Below are 15,464 nucleotides of genomic sequence, written 5' to 3'. Positions count from 1 at the left end.
TCAGGCTGTGCCAGGGGAGGTTCAGGTTGGATGTTAGGAAGAAGTTCTACACAGAAAGAGTGATTGCGCTATGGAATGGGTTGCCCGGGGAGGTGGTGGAGTCGCCGTCATTGAAGGTGTTCAGGAGGAGACTTGATGGGGTGCTTGGTGCCATGGGTTAGCTGTTTGGGTGGTGTTGGATTGGTTGATGGGTTGGACACGATGATCTTGAAGGTCTCTTCCAACCTGGTTTGGTTTATTCTAATAAAGGTTTATTCTAATAAAGGTGGAGCTTATTATGAATCGTAGCAAGCAATCCCATTCTTCCTGAATTGTCAAAGCCCTTTGCACATTCAGCAGGAGATTCACAGAGGACACTGCACCACAAATTACTGCACTTGCAAATAAATTCTTTGCCCTCCCCCCCAAAAAAATTTAAAATTGGAAATAAAGTGTTGGGGAAAGTTCTCCCTGCCTTCCTTAACGGATTCTGGGCCAGTCTGGGTAACCAGCTGCACATCTCACCTTCTCCCATCCTCTTTCATTTTAAGCTTGGACAAGATAAATCTCCCTCACAAAGTGCTCTGCCTAAAGATAGCTAAATTTTGTGTTGGGGCTTTTTTTCCCAAGCTTCCTCTAGCAAATGTAGAACATCCCTATCATCCTTGCTTTGAGTAATAGGAAACTAAACAAGAGGTGAAGAAATGGGGAAGGAAATTACTACAGAAAACTTACAAAAACCTGGAGTTCTTCAACAGTTCTGAGGCCCTCAGTTTAAGAAGGACATTGAGACACTTGAAGGTGTCCAGAGAAGGGCAACAAGGCTGGGGAGAGGCCTTGAGCACAGCCCTGTGAGGAGAGGCTGAGGGAGCTGGGGTTGCTTAGCCTGGAGAAGAGGAGGCTCAGGGGTGACCTCATTGGCCTCTACAACTACCTGAAGGGAGGTTGTAGCAAGGAGGGAGCTGGTCTCTTCTCCCAGGCAACCAGCACCAGAACAAGAGGACACAGTCTCAAGCTGCACCAGGGGAAGTTTAGGCTGGAGGTGAAGAGAAAGTTCTTCCCAGAGAGAGTCATTCCTCATTGGAATGTGCTGCCCAGGGAGGTGGTGGAGTCACCATCCCTGGAGATGTTCAAGAGGGGATTGGATGTGGCACTTGGTGCCATGGTCTAGTCATGGAGTCTGTGGTGACAGGTTGGACTTGATGATCTTTGAGGTCTCTTCCAACCTTGGTGATTGTGTGATACTGTAACTAAAACAGGATTGTGTGAAAAAAAAAGACAACCACACTCTTTTTAAAAACCATCAAAGCATTTTCTGCTGTAGGAATACAGAGGTCCATTTTAATACCAGCCTTCCTCCTGAAGAAATTGTGTGCTACGAAACCTTTAAGAGTTTAGTTACAGTCTCTGTGGACATTTAGCACCAAAGCAGCACATTATGGCTGCTATGGAAGGCTCTAAACTGTGAATTCACTGACTCTATTAGGAATACATCTATATTTATTCCTCTCCCAAGGAGCAAGATCAAGTGCACTCTTACTAACCTTCAAACAGATGAATCAAGGAAGCAAAGCCTTGGAATGTATACTGATTATGGCTGGGATAGAGTTCAGTGTTATCAACTGAATACTGAATATATCATACTAGCTTGTGCAGAGCTGTGTGTTAGCCTTGTGATGAAAGCAGTGGTGTTAATACACCATGTTGGTTACTGCTCAATAGTGTTTGTACAGCATCAAGGCCTTTTCTGCTTCTCAGCCTGCCCCACCAATGAGTAGGCTGTAGAGCACAAGAAGCTGGAAGGGGAACACACCTGGGATAGCTGACCCCAAGTCACAATAAGTCTATACTATATATACTGCAGAAGGGAGAGAGGTTGCTTGAGGCTACGGCTACTCACGGAGTGGCTGGGCATCAGCTGGTTGGTGACACACAGCTGGGGGTTTGCATGGCTTTGGGTCTTGATTTTGTTTCTTTTCATTATTTATTTTCCCTTTTTTTTGGGGGGTGGGGGTGGGGGAGGGGGTGGTGGTGTTGGATAGCAGGATTGGTTTTATTTTAATTATCAAACTATCTTTGTTTCTACCAATGAGGAGATTCTGACTCTGACTGAGCAAGCAGCTGTGTGGTAGCTGACTACCAAGGTTAAACCACAACAGAAAGTCTCTTACTGCTCCTGGCCAGCAGTGTCGCTGAGCTGCAGCACCACCTGGGTATTATCTAGCCTGATGGTTTTCACATTGTAATCCACACCTGTAACAGAAAACAAGAGTTTGCCAAAACCTCTTGAATAATAAATTACTCCATGTGAACAGAGTAGTTGAATTTTGTACAAGCACTAATATCTCCAAATCAGGGTACATTATTTAAGGGTCCATTTGGCCATCCACAGAAATCTAAGCCATTTAGCTTGGAGTTCCTGCTGGACAGCTTCAGTTGTTTCAGCCCGGCTGGACATCCAGGAGAGCTGCTCTCTTCCAAAGCAGCAGATGAAAAACTGGTGGAATACCTTATAGCACCAAAATTAATTTAAACTCCTGTACTATGATCTCAGTTCTTCCCTGACTCTAATGTGGACTTAGACACTCAATGTAACAGTAGAAATTTACACTCAGGTGTAAGTCAAAGGAGCTACAAAACCTGCCTGCCTGAATGCTCTTAGATTGTCACTAATGAAAACCAAATCCATTACTTCAAACACCTTTTATTGTGAACAATTTTATTTCATATATGCCTGTATGTAAGGCATAAATACAGACCAAGTGTAATGAATCTGGTCACTTGCCATGACTCAGCTGCATTGCAATAGCTTCAGTTCTGGTACCCTGACTACCTATGCATGACTTTTGGAAGCTTGGGTTACAACTTCAGGCAATGTAAGCACAATGTAGCCTTTGAAATGTTTAGCTTTGAAAACACTGGTGCAGCATACTTCCTTGGGATGGTTAGTAGAGTGCAGTCCACAGGACAGAGCACCAGTTTCAGAGCAGGATGACCTACAAGGAAATTCTAGCATCACTGAAATCAGTAAGATTCTTCTGATTTACTTCAGATGTTATTCAGTATTCAGTATTCCTAAGGTTGGAAGGGACCTCAAAGATCATCAAGTCCAACCTGTCACCACACACCTCATGACTAGAGTAGAGAGGACACTACTGCCTGCTGCAGGCTTGAACTCACAACCTTCCCATTAAGGGTCTGATGCGCTACCAACTGAGCCACCTGAGGGGGTATAAAAGAAGAGCTCACTTTGCATGTCCTATTCTCCTTTTGGATACTGGCTTTTACAACATCTGTATGTTGACCTCAGCAGAAGCTGCTAAGTAATCCTGGAACAAGAGAAATGACAGCAATAATGTTTCCTCAACTTCCCTACAGTGGCAGCTGTGCCTGGGAAAAAACGACCTGCACAAAATCACCTTAAAAATGAAGTCTTTCCAACACTCAAATTGCCCACGAAAATAGTCTTGAATAAGCTGTCTGGGACAGAGTGTATTCTCTCCTCCTTCAAGTAAGAGCCAACATTAGTCTCCATCTGTTACATAAATCTTGTTGTCTCTCCAATACACTGTGTCTTAAAGGCTAACTGAGATAGGAAAAAGAAGAGATTTTAGCCTATCGTGTCTTCTGTTGCTCATACAGCAACATTCTGCTTCTTAAAATAACTCAGCAGTTCAGATGTTTGCAGTGTTGCATTCTGGAGCATTTGAAGTGCAGTGGTTTGGACCGAGCTCTGGAAGTATCCTGAGCATGACCCCTGAGTGAGACTGCATTGAAAAACGCATGAAAATGCCAAAGAGGACATGGTTAATCTTCATCCCTGCAAATCAAACTTCAACACATAAAACTTTACACAGTAGTTTCATCCTATACCAACACCCCAGAGGAAACAGCACATCTTCCCCTAGATAACAGGAGAAAAGTTATCATTTACCCCCTCAGGTGGCTCAGTTGGTAGCGTATCAAACCCTTAATGGGAAGGTTGTGAGTTCAAGCCTGGAGTGGGCAGTAGTGTCCTCTCTACTCTAGTCATGAGGTCTGTGGTGACAGGTTGGACTTGATGATCTTTGAGGTCTCTTCCAACCTTAGGAATACTGAAATGGAGGCTGAGGGGAGACCTCCTTGCTCTCTACAGCTACCTGAAAGGAGGTTGGAATGAGCTGGGGATCAGCCTCTTCTCCCTAGTACCAAGTGATAGGAAGAGAGGAAATGGCCTCAGTTGCACCAGGGGAGGTTTAGGTTCTATATTGGAAGAACTGCATTTCATTGCAGATTGTTGTTTTGCTTGTAAATACAGCTTGTAAATACAGCTTCCATTTGCTTCCAACTGAGCAGGTCTGGAAAATTCAACGTTGGGGGCAAATTTCAACCCACCACAATTCTTCACTGAAAGGGCTCTCAAACACTGGAATAAACTCCCCAGGGAGGTGGCTGAATCTCCATCCCTGAAGGCTTTTAAAAGATGCAGGTGCTGAGGGGCACAGTTTAGCACTAGGCTTGGGAAAGTTAGATAGTGGTTAAACTAAATGATCTTAAAGTCTTTCCCAACAAAAATGATTCTATGATTGATCACCATTATTCTCTCTGCTACTAAGGAGGACTCAAGAGCTTTGTGGAATTACTGCAGCTCTGTTTAAAGGCAGAAGCATGGAGGAGAGAGAGAGAGAATTAGACCCAGCTAAGCAGGCTGCAAACATTCAGCTATGTTTTTCTTATTTAGGCTTTTTAAGTAGAAGGAAGAACTATTTGTTCCACCTATTCATATCCTGTTTGCTGAAAGCTAAGCTAACTGGATGCTAGAAGTAGGGCATGGAGATCAGGAGTTGCTCAGGGAAGAGCACTGGGGCCCCAAATTCTTTGCAGGAGGTGCCCAAGCATTAGTTTGCTGGAGCAGGGAGTGTGAGGAAGGAAGGGAAGGAAAGGCTTCTCTGCCAGGCGTTTGAGAGTGCTGAGTTCAGAACTGAACTCACTTCCCAACACCTCTTGGATGACACATTGAAGTCTGGCCATGCAAATGTTTTCTATAAACACACCAAAGTCTTCAGAAAGAAGCAGAAACAATGCAGACCTGCACCTGATGGGGTGGAAACAAAGAAAAATGAAAAAAAGGTGGAGCTGCTCTCCTCCAGAGTATGAAAAAAACCACAACTTGTTACATCTCAATTAAAATAACCTTCATAATCAAACTTTATTCTAAAACTGAGCCTGAAACTGTACCAAGGAATGAGCTTCACAGTCTGCTTCAACAAAGTACCGATGGGAACATGGTTCAACATGTGAATGGACTTTAGTATCTAATGCAGTCTGAAAAAGTCTTCCCTAGATGTGTCTCTTGAGAGGCTTTCACATGAACAGTAGCCAGGTCAAGTGACACACCTAGCATTGGTGGAGTCTAGGTGACATTCAGTCCTGAGAAGGTGAGAGGTTCCATGGGCTCTGCTGAGGAGCACTCAGTACCACACACACATCATGCCACCTTCAAAATGAAAGCTCTGATTGTATCATGGGATGGCAGTCAACAAGTCCAAGTGCCAGGTGCTGCACTTTGGCCACAGCAACCTCATGCAGAGCTACAGGCTGGGGGCAGAGTGGCTGAGAGCTGCCAAACAGAGAGAGACCTGGGGGTGGTGATTGACAGCAGCCTAAACATGAGCCAGCAGTGTGCCCAGGGGGCCAAGAAGGCCAATGGCATCCTGGTCTGCATCAAGAATACTGTGGCCAGCAGGAGCAGGGAAGTCATTGTGCCCCTGTACTCTGCACTGGTTAGGCCACACCTTGAGTCCTGTGTCCAGTTCTGGGCTCCTCAGAGAAGGACATTGAGAGACTTGAAGGTGTCCAGAGAAGGGCAACAAGGCTGGGGAGAGGCCTTGAGCACAGCCCTGTGAGGAGAGGCTGAGGGAGCTGGGGTTGCTTAGCCTGGACAAGAGGAGGCTCAGGGGAGACCTCATTGCTCTCTACAACTACCTGAAGGGTGTTTGTAGCCAGGAAGGGGTTGGTCTCTTCTCCCAGGCAACCAGCATCAGAACAAGAGGACACAGTCTCAAGCTGTGCCAGGGGAAGTTTAGGCTGGAGGTGAGGAGAAAGTTCTTCACAGAGAGAGTTGTTCACCATTGGAATGTGCTGCCCAGGGAGGTGGTGGAGTCCCCATCCCTGGAGGTGTTCAAGAGGGGACTGGATGTGGCACTTGGTGCCATGGTCTAGTCATGAGGTCTGTGGTGACAGGTTGGACTCGATGATCCTCGAGGTCTCTTCCAACCTTGGTGATACTGTGATACTGTGATGAGAAGGTTCTTGTGTCCGGTTGCTGCTTCCAGTTTGCAGTTTTGAGCTGTTGGGCTTTTCCACAGGGCTGGCTGCGGGCTGGTAAGGTAGAAGGGTCCTTTTGTCACTGACTTCTGCTGCTGCTTCTGCTGTTGCTGTGCTTTTCTGCAAAATAGATAATTGTCAAGCTCTTCTCATCTCAACCCAGGGTTTTTTATGTTACATTCCCTATCCAGGGGGGGAGGGGGCTTGTTTGTTGAAGCAGACTCTGTTAAACCAGCACAGAGACTCACACCTCCTAACTCATGATGTAGCAAGCAGCAAGCTATCATTTTCTGCAATTTTCTTCATCTGCAGTTGAAGTTTCTAAGCAGACCTGCCCTGAGAACACTTCTTAATTGAATGCTACTCCTCCTAGTCCAGGCAAGCTGTCAGGAGAGGAAATCAGTCTGAGAGCACTGCACAGAATGAAATCACTTCCAATGTCTACATCTCCTGACCAGAAAGTGTTATTCCAAAAGCCATCATTCAGGAAATACAAAGTTGTAAGAGAAATTAATCAGAGTGCAGCTCATTATGGAAGGAGACAAAGCATGACTCAAACTAAATGGCAGGGGCCAAGACACACAGCCTGGAGACTGCCCTAAGCAATGCTATGCCACCAGCTGAATAGGCACTGGCAGGCCTGGTCAGCAGCAACATGCAGGAACAGGCACATACCTCACAACACATGCAGAGAGAGTTTGTCAGAAAAGACTATTCTGCTGTGGGGTTTATTCCAAAAAAGTTAAAAACCAAGCAAAACAGCAGCCCAGGCTGGGCCAAGGCACTGACAGGTCACAGAAAAACACAACTAAATTCCTAGCTCTAAGTGACCTTAGGGAATTAACTTGTTTACCGCCATGCTGTTTCATTACAAACTGTCCTGCTTGGACAGCAGCTCTCTGAGCTGGGTTAGGAACTGGCTGGAGGCTGAGCCCAGAGAGTGGTGGTGAATGGTGCCACAGCCAGCTGGCAGCCAGGCAACAGTGGTGTGCCCCAGGGAGCAGTGCTGGGCCCTGTGCTCTTTAACATCTTTATTGATGATCTGGATGAGGGCATTGAGTCCATCGGCAGTAAATTTGCAGATGACACCAAGCTGGGGGCAGGAGTTGATCTGCTGGAGGGTAGAGAGGCTCTGCAGAGGGACCTGGACAGGCTGGACAGATGGGCAGAGGCCAAGGGCAGGAGAATGAACACATCCAAGTGCCAGGTTCTGCACATTGGCCACAGCAACCCCAGGCAGTGCTACATGCTGGGGTCAGAGTGTCTGGAGAGCAGCAAGGCAGAGAGGGACCTGGGGGTGCTGGTTGATGGTAGGTTGAACATGAGCCAGCAGTGTGCCCAGGTGGCCAAGAAGGCCAATTACCATGACTGAGAGATGGGACAAAACTTGATACAAGCAAAGTGTCTCCTTCATTGTACAAAATCTTTTCTTCCTATAGGCTAACATAATCAAAAGCAACTCGTGATTTGTTGTTAGATGTGGCCGTGCCACAGTTACAGACTTGTGATTGGCTGCTGAGAAAATGCCAGGGAGCACACATCCCTGGGCAAGGCTCAGACAGGTGTTAGACAAAAGACAAACGAACACACATCTTTTATCTAAGTTCAGACAGAAGACAAAAGATTCTCATGCAATGTTTACCAGCTCCTATTTTCAGGTCGTTGTGTAGCTTCCTTGAGTCACAATGGCCCTTGCTAATCAGCTAAACGCGTTTTTCTCTCCACACAGCTACAGTTTGCTCCAAGGGTTTATGGCCCACAAGAGCTAAAACATTTCCTTCTATCAGCTGAGCATTGCTTGGGGTCCTACTCCCTAAATTCAGTCCATCAGCCAATGGCATCCTGGCCTGGATCAGGAACAGTGTGGCCAGCAGGAGCAGGGAGGTCATTCTGCCCCTGTACACTGCACTGGTTAGGCCACACCTTGAGTACTGTGTCCAGTTCTGGGCCCCTCAGTTTAGGAAGGAGGTTGACTTGCTGGAACGAGTCCAGAGAAGGGCAATGACGTTGGTGAGGGGTTTGGAACACAGCCCTGTGAAGAGAGGCTGAGGGAGCTGGGGTTGCTTATCCTGGCGAGGAGAAGATTCAGCAGTGACCTTATTGCTCTCTACAACTACTTGAAGGGAGGTAGTAGACAGGCAGAGGTTGGTCTCTTCTCCCAGGTACCCACCAACAGAACAAGAGGACACATTCTCAAGCTGTGCCAGGGGAGGTTTAGGCTGGAGGTTAGGAAGAAATTCTTCATAGAAAGAAAGAGTGATTGCCCATTGGAATGTGCTGCCTGGGGAGGTGGTGGAGTCACCATCACTGGAGGTGTTCAGGAGAAGACTTAATGGGGTGCTTGGTGCCATGGGTTAGTTGTTTAGGTGGTGTTGGATTGGTTGATGGGTTGGACACAATGATCTTGAAGGTCTCTTCCAACCTTGTTTAGTCTATTCTATTCTATTCTATTCTACTCTACTCTATTCTATTCTATTCTACTCTACTCTACTCTACTCTACTCTACTCTACTCTACTCTATTCTATTCACACAATGCTTTCAGCAACCAGCTACAAGATACTTTATTATTTCTTTGTTTGGGGGAAAAAAAATGAATTTTAAGAAACAAGACCTAGGGAATGTCCACTTCCTTTCAAGAGGCATGGCTGCCAAACAGAGAAGGCAGGACAAGTTTACCTAGATGGACTTGAGGGTCCACCTGGCTTTTGCTGTCCAACAGTCCAATGATGTCATACTCTGGAAATGTGATGTGAAATAAGTTCTGTTCAAACCCAAAGTGTGCCTTGTGTGAAACAGTTTCTAAGGACGAAGCTCTGCCCTATACCCCTCTACCAAAACAACCAGATAATCACAACCAAGCAGAGTAATTTTTCCAGCACTTCAGGAATCTAAAAATGAGCAATACTTAACAATGACACTAAAATTAGAAACCAAGCACAGCTAGCTCTGCAGCAAAAGCAGTGCAAGAAGGGCTTCAGACTGCAAAGAGAAGTGCCTTCCAGCTTACTGCTTCAAGCACATTGCTTTATTGGTGTGTGGTGAATTCAGTGCTCACATGCAGACACAAGCTAGAGCTGGGAAAAAAAATCTGGATGTCAGTTCACTAATTGGAAGCCTTCTCAAAAAATATTTTACAAGTAAAAATATTTATCCTCTTCATTTCTCAGGTAGTGCAACATCTACCAAAGCTGATTCAAAAGTACCAAAGCATGGAAGGTGCCAATTTTGGACAAAAATACCCCAGTTTAAAAAAAATGAAAGAGAGTTGCTTCTTTTTGTAGCCAAATGCTGCCTTTCAGTAACCTTCTTGTGTCATCTACTGCAAGGCTTAACTTCTCTTTCCCCAGGCTCTTTCAGACATGTCTATGCATGCATTGTCTCACTTCTTTGCAACATTCATCTCCCTCTTCAGAGACAGGCTTTAATTTCACAGTATCACAGTATCACTTAGGTTGGAAAGGACCTCGAGGATCATCGAGTCCAACCTATCAACACAGACCCCATGCCTAGACCATGGCACCAAGTGCCACGTCCAATCTCCTCTTGAATGCCTCCAGGGTCGATGACTCAACCACCTCCCTGGGCAACCTGTTCCAATGACGAATGACTCGCTCGGTGAAGAACTTCCTCCTCACCTCGAGTCTAAACCTCCCCTGGTGCAGCCTGAGACTGTGTCCCCTTGTTCTGGTGCTGGTTGCCTGGGAGAAGAGGCCAACCCCTTCCTGGCTACAACCACCTTTCAGGTAGTTGTAGAGGGCAATGAGGTCACCCCTGAGCCTCCTCTTCTCCAGGCTAAGCAACCCCAGCTCCCTCAGCCTCTCCTCACAGGGCTGTGCTCAAGGCCTCTCCCCAGCCTTGTAATTTGTCATGTTTCAACTTAAAACCAGAAAACCAAATCATTTCTGATTCTCACACATTACCTTTCAGCATCATTTCCTGTTTTCTAAGGTTCTTTAGAATAGACAAGTTGGGAGGAACTGCAAAGATACCTAGTACCTCTTCAGGGATATCCAAAATTAAAGCATGTAATTAAACACTGACAGGCATGGGGCACCAACCACCTCTCTAGAAGCCTGTCCTAGTGCTTGACCCCACTCTCAGTAAAGGAATGTTTTCTAATATCAATTCTGACTCTGATTCCATTTTGAACCATTCCCATGCATCCTTTCACTGGATCTCAGGGAGAAGAAACCAGCACGTCCCTCTCCTCCTACCCTCCTCAGGAAGCTGTAGAGAGCAAAGAGGTCACCCCTCAGCCTACCCTGAGTCCTTTGCCACCCATAACAGGACACTACTTCCAGCCCTTCCACCAGCTCTCCTCTGGATGCATTCAAGGACCTTCATATTCTTAAACTACGGGCCCATAAGCTCACACAATATTCAAGAGAAGCTCCCCCTTGCCCCCCTACACTTGACAGTCACGCCCTTACAGGCTGCTCTCTAGAAGATGGTGATGAGTGTTCCATTGATTGTTCTATTTCCATCTCAGATGTATTCTCATCTTCTCTAGTCCACCTGCTCATCTGCTTATCTCCCAGCCTGTCAAGAAGCTGGGGCAGGTGATCCTCCTCAATTGATATTATTCTTTGCAGATGTGGTGCTTTGGATATTCCTCCAATGGCTCCAGCATCGAGCTCTACAGAGACAATTCCATTCAGTCCAGCAGAATTCCTTCTTCCTGAGTTACTGAAAACACCATCATCATCAAACAAATGGCTAGGGAGAGAAAAAAGGAAGACCACCACGAAATTACATGGGACCTTAATTCCTACTGTCTCATTCTAGTGTATTTGAAATGAATCCCCTATGTTTTTCACTACTCACAAGAAGCATGGTAGATTCACTCCACTGTCTATGGGAAAATCAGCTCATCACAGTATCACAGTATCACAGTATAACTTAGGTTGGAAAGGACCTCGAGGATCATCGAGTCCAACCTATCAACACAGACCCCATGACTAGACCATGGCACCAAGTGCCACGTCCAATCTCCTCTCTTGAACGCCTCCAGGGTCGATGACTCAACCACCTCCCTGGGCAGCACATTCCAATGACGAATGACTCACTCGGTGAAGAATTTCCTCCTCACCTCGAGTCTAGACCTCTCCTGGCGCAGCTTGAGACTGTGTCCCCTTGTTCTGGTGCTGGTTGCCTGGGAGAAGAGGCCAACCCCTTCCTGGCTACAACCACCTTTCATACAATGTCTATACATACGCAGCGTGTTTGACCATCTATGGCACAAATCCTTTATTGATGATAAGGGACCTGGGGGTTCTAATCTACAGGCAGCTGATATGAGCCAGCAGTGTGTCCAGGTGGCCAAGAAAGCCAATGGCACCCCGGCTCGTATTAGAAATGCTGTGTCCAGCAGGAGTCAGGAGGTGATTGTCCTCCTGGACGCAGTACTGGTGAGGCCATACCTTGAGTATTGTGTCCAGTATTGGGCACCTCAATACCACAGAGATGTTGAGGTACTGGAGCAAGTGCAGAGGAGGGCAAGGAAGCTGTGAAGGGCCTGGAGAATCAACCTGATGAAGAGTTACTGCAGGAGGTGAGGATGGTTAGTTTGAGGAAGAGGAGGCTCATCCCTCTGCAACTACACAAAAGTATGTTGTAGAGAGGTTGGTGCTGGTCTCTTCTCCCAGGTAATTGGTGACAGAACAAGAAGGAATGGCTCAAGATTCAAAAGGGTAGGTTTAGACTGGAGATTAAGAATTCTTTTTCTCAGAATGAGTAGTCAGACAATGGAACAGGCTGCCCAGGGAGGTGGTTGAGTCACCATCCCTGGATGTGCTTAAAGGTCATTCAGATATAGTGCTTTGGGATATGGCTTAGGGGGGAACTTTGTAGAGTAGCCCAAATGGTTGGACATGATGATCCCAGAGGTCTTTTCCAACATGAGTGATTCTGCAGTTCTAAGTCAGCTGAAGCACTTAACTGGGGAAAGCCAACATGGATTCACCAGGGGCAAACCTCGTTTGACAAACCTGATTGCCTTCCATGACAAAGTAACTCATTTGATGCTGGGCAAGCAGCTGACATTGGCTACCTGGACTTCTCCAAAGCTTTCAGTATGGTCCTCCACAACCTCCTTCATCAGAAACTAACACATTTGTGGCAGGTTAGGCTGGGTGCCTCCTGCTGCTGCCACACAAGTTACACCTCTGGTGCCCAGAGGGTCCAGCCCAGTGGGTGGACACAGGGAGCTGTGTCTTTCATACCCATAATGTCCTGTGCCCTATAAATCCATCTGCACAGTCTCTCTCTTCCTCTTTCTTCCCTCTCTGCTCCCATGGGAGATGCTCCCTATCAGGTAGCACTGGGGGAGTATCTCAAGGGCTCTTAGGCCTGGCTAGGCCTAATGCCAGAAGGAGAAGGGTTTGGGGCAGTCTCAGACCTGGCCAGCTGAGACTAACCTAGCAGTGCAGGGGAAGAAAGAGCCCTGGGGGTTTTGGGTGTACCCTCAGGTGGGGAGAAGGGAAGTGCTGGGAGGCTCTTGGGTGTGCTGTAAGGGGATTCTATATGCTTTGGGTTTCTTTTGTCACTGTGCTTTGTAGCTTCTGTACAACACTCACTGCTTTTCCATTTAAACTTTCCATCACTTTGCAATCCATTGGTGTGATGAGTGTCATTCTTTTGCCCTGTCAGTGGCAAGAGAGGATCTGCCTGGCCTGAAACCGGGACAGCGTTACAGCCTTAAACAGGTGAGGAACTGCTGATGTACCCAGAGAGTGGTAGCAAATAGTTCTTCCTCAGCTTGGCAGCCAGCCACAAGTGGGGTCCTCCACAGGCCCAATGCTGTTTAGTATCCTCATAAGTGACCTGGACTTTGGGATTAAGAACACCCTTCTGAAGTTTGCAGATGACACCAAAATGAGTGGCAAGCTTGACACTCCAGAAGGGAGAGCCACCCTCCAGGGAGACAAGCTGAGTGAGAGAACTACCAAGAACCTTATGAAGTCCAATGTGGACAAATGCAGGGTCTTACAACTCAGGAGTGAAGCTCATACCTGTCTGGAGAGCAGCCCTGTCAAAAAGGATCTGGGGGTCTTGGTGGACAAGCAGCTCAGCATTGGTGAGCAGTGTACTGCAATGGCAAAGGCGGCCAACAGGATCCTGGGTTGCGTCAACAAAGGCATTACTAGCAGAGACAAAGAAGTCATTGCACCACTCTACTCAGCACTTGTCAGACCATGCCTGGAGTACTGTCTGGAGTTTTGATTCCTGCTGTACAAAAAAGATGACAGGTTGGAAAGTGTCCAGAGAAGGCCCACAAGAATGATGAGAGGTCTGGGAGACCTGCCATACGAGGCAAAGCAGAGCAGGGTTTTTCAGCCTTCAGGCTTAGGCTAGACCTTCTTACCACCTATCAGTACACAAAGGGTGGCTACCAGGAAGATAGAGACTCCCTTTTTATGAGAAGTCACATGGAAAAGACAAGAGGTAATAGATACAAGGTAATCCTAAATAGATTCCAATTGGAATGCAGAAGATATGAGAAGAGTTAGACATTGGAATGATCTCCCAACAGGAGTAATGGATACCCATAACTGCTCAGTTCTAAGACTCAGCTTGACAGGATGCTGGGCCATCTCATTTAAGGTACAGTATCACCTAGAAAGGTTGGACCAGATGATCTTTGGGGGCCCTTCCAACCTGGCATTCTGTGATTCAGTAGTAACTATAAGTAACTTAGGGAATGCTAATAACTTACATGGGAAATCTGAATCAGGGTACAAAACAGAAGATTTGGCTGATTGCTCACCTCATGGAATAGCTATAGCCAATTCCTCTACTTCTGTTTTCATCTCCCCTCTCCTCCATGCTCTGGAAGTATAAAACAAGCTCCAAACCGGACCCTTTCTATGGATAATCTAATTCTCTCTTTAGCAAGTAAGAGAAAGACAAGTTTGTTTAACATGGATGAGAAAAAGGCTAAGTAGGAATTCAGTAGAAGGGGGACTGTAGATAAACCCCCAGCCTTCGCAGATCAATGACCACAGGTGCAAGCTGCAACAAAAGAAATGCTGACTGGATACAGGGAACAAAATATCCTCATGAGACTGGTGCAGCAAAGGAAGAGGTACCCAAACAGGCTGTGACACCTCCACACAGATGTTCACAAACTCAAATGAACAAGGCCTTGAGCAACCCTGTCTAGTTTTGGAGCTATCCCAAACTTTGAGGGATGAGAGACATCAGAGGTCCTTCCCACCTATGATTTTTGTGCCATAGTTGCTTTTGCCAATTATACTTCAGTTCTCAGTACTGAGCTTACTGAACTGTGTGTCTGAAAGCTTTCCCTCCTTCCACTTCATGACTCTGTGCCTGCATGGCCATTGTCTTAGCTGCTGTTTCAAACTGAGCAGTCTTCCTTCCAGCCCTTGTCTCAAAGGAAACACTCTAGTGTTTCACTGACACCATCATCTTCATCCTATCCATTTCAAGTTTATCACCACACAGCTGAGAATTAATTTCTCCATGTTTTACAAGCTCCACATCACACACTTTACAACAGAACTCCTGTGAGAGGGGAGTTACCACTTCAACACAGGGTAACAGGCAAGCTTTGATACGGCTCCCCCATAAGCTCATCCACAATGGCTCTGGCCCTTGCAGGCAGCACACTTTTTATGTGGAAATTTGTCTCTCTATTTCCAAATCTCTTAAAAGAGCAAAATACTTATACAGGGACAGACATTTTGGGAGGATGGATGCTAGCAAGGGCTCTCCACTTGTTGCCCTGAGGCAAGCCAAGGACTAAGCACTGGGGCACCCCAAGGGAGTCAAGGGGGATTCACCCAAGAGGGGGACAAGGCCAGCACAGCTGAAGTGCCTCTGTGCACACAGCTGGGGCAACAAACAGGATGAATTCAGGGCACTGCACTGCTGGAATGCCATGACACAGAGTCTGTTACTGACACTGGGTGGGATGACACCCACAACTGGAAGGTAGGGCTGGGTGGGTACAAGCTCATTAGGAAGGACAGGCAGGGCAGGAGGGCAGGAGGTGCTGCTCTCCATCAGTGACCAGCTGGAATCAGTGGAGCTCCACCTGGGCAAGGATGATGAGCTGGTTGAGAACACATGGTGAAGATTAAGGGGAAGCCAGGGGAAGGTGATGTTACTGTAGGGGTCTGCTACAGGCCACCTGAGCAGCAGAACCAAGCAAATGAAA

General features: G+C 46.8%; 1 protein-coding gene across 1 annotated transcript in view; it reads right to left on the bottom strand.

Moving 5' to 3' along the window:
• CRACR2A (calcium release activated channel regulator 2A) overlaps nucleotides 1-15,464 on the bottom strand; it is a 91,343-nt gene that overhangs the window by 13,663 nt on the left and 62,216 nt on the right. Inside the window, 3 exon segments of the mRNA XM_068166071.1 lie at nucleotides 2,151-2,232; nucleotides 3,328-3,484; nucleotides 10,696-11,002. Of these exon segments, the coding sequence (XP_068022172.1) occupies nucleotides 2,151-2,232; nucleotides 3,328-3,484; nucleotides 10,696-11,002 (546 nt within the window).

The sequence above is a fragment of the Melanerpes formicivorus genome, unplaced genomic scaffold (assembly GCF_026170545.1).
Source record: "Melanerpes formicivorus ecotype bairdi unplaced genomic scaffold, bMelFor1.0.p_v2 SCAF_96, whole genome shotgun sequence".
In the NCBI taxonomy this organism is placed as follows: domain Eukaryota; kingdom Metazoa; phylum Chordata; class Aves; order Piciformes; family Picidae; genus Melanerpes; species Melanerpes formicivorus.
The sequence above is the reverse complement of the archived record's forward strand: the minus strand, read 5'-3'. Positions and strand labels throughout refer to the sequence as shown.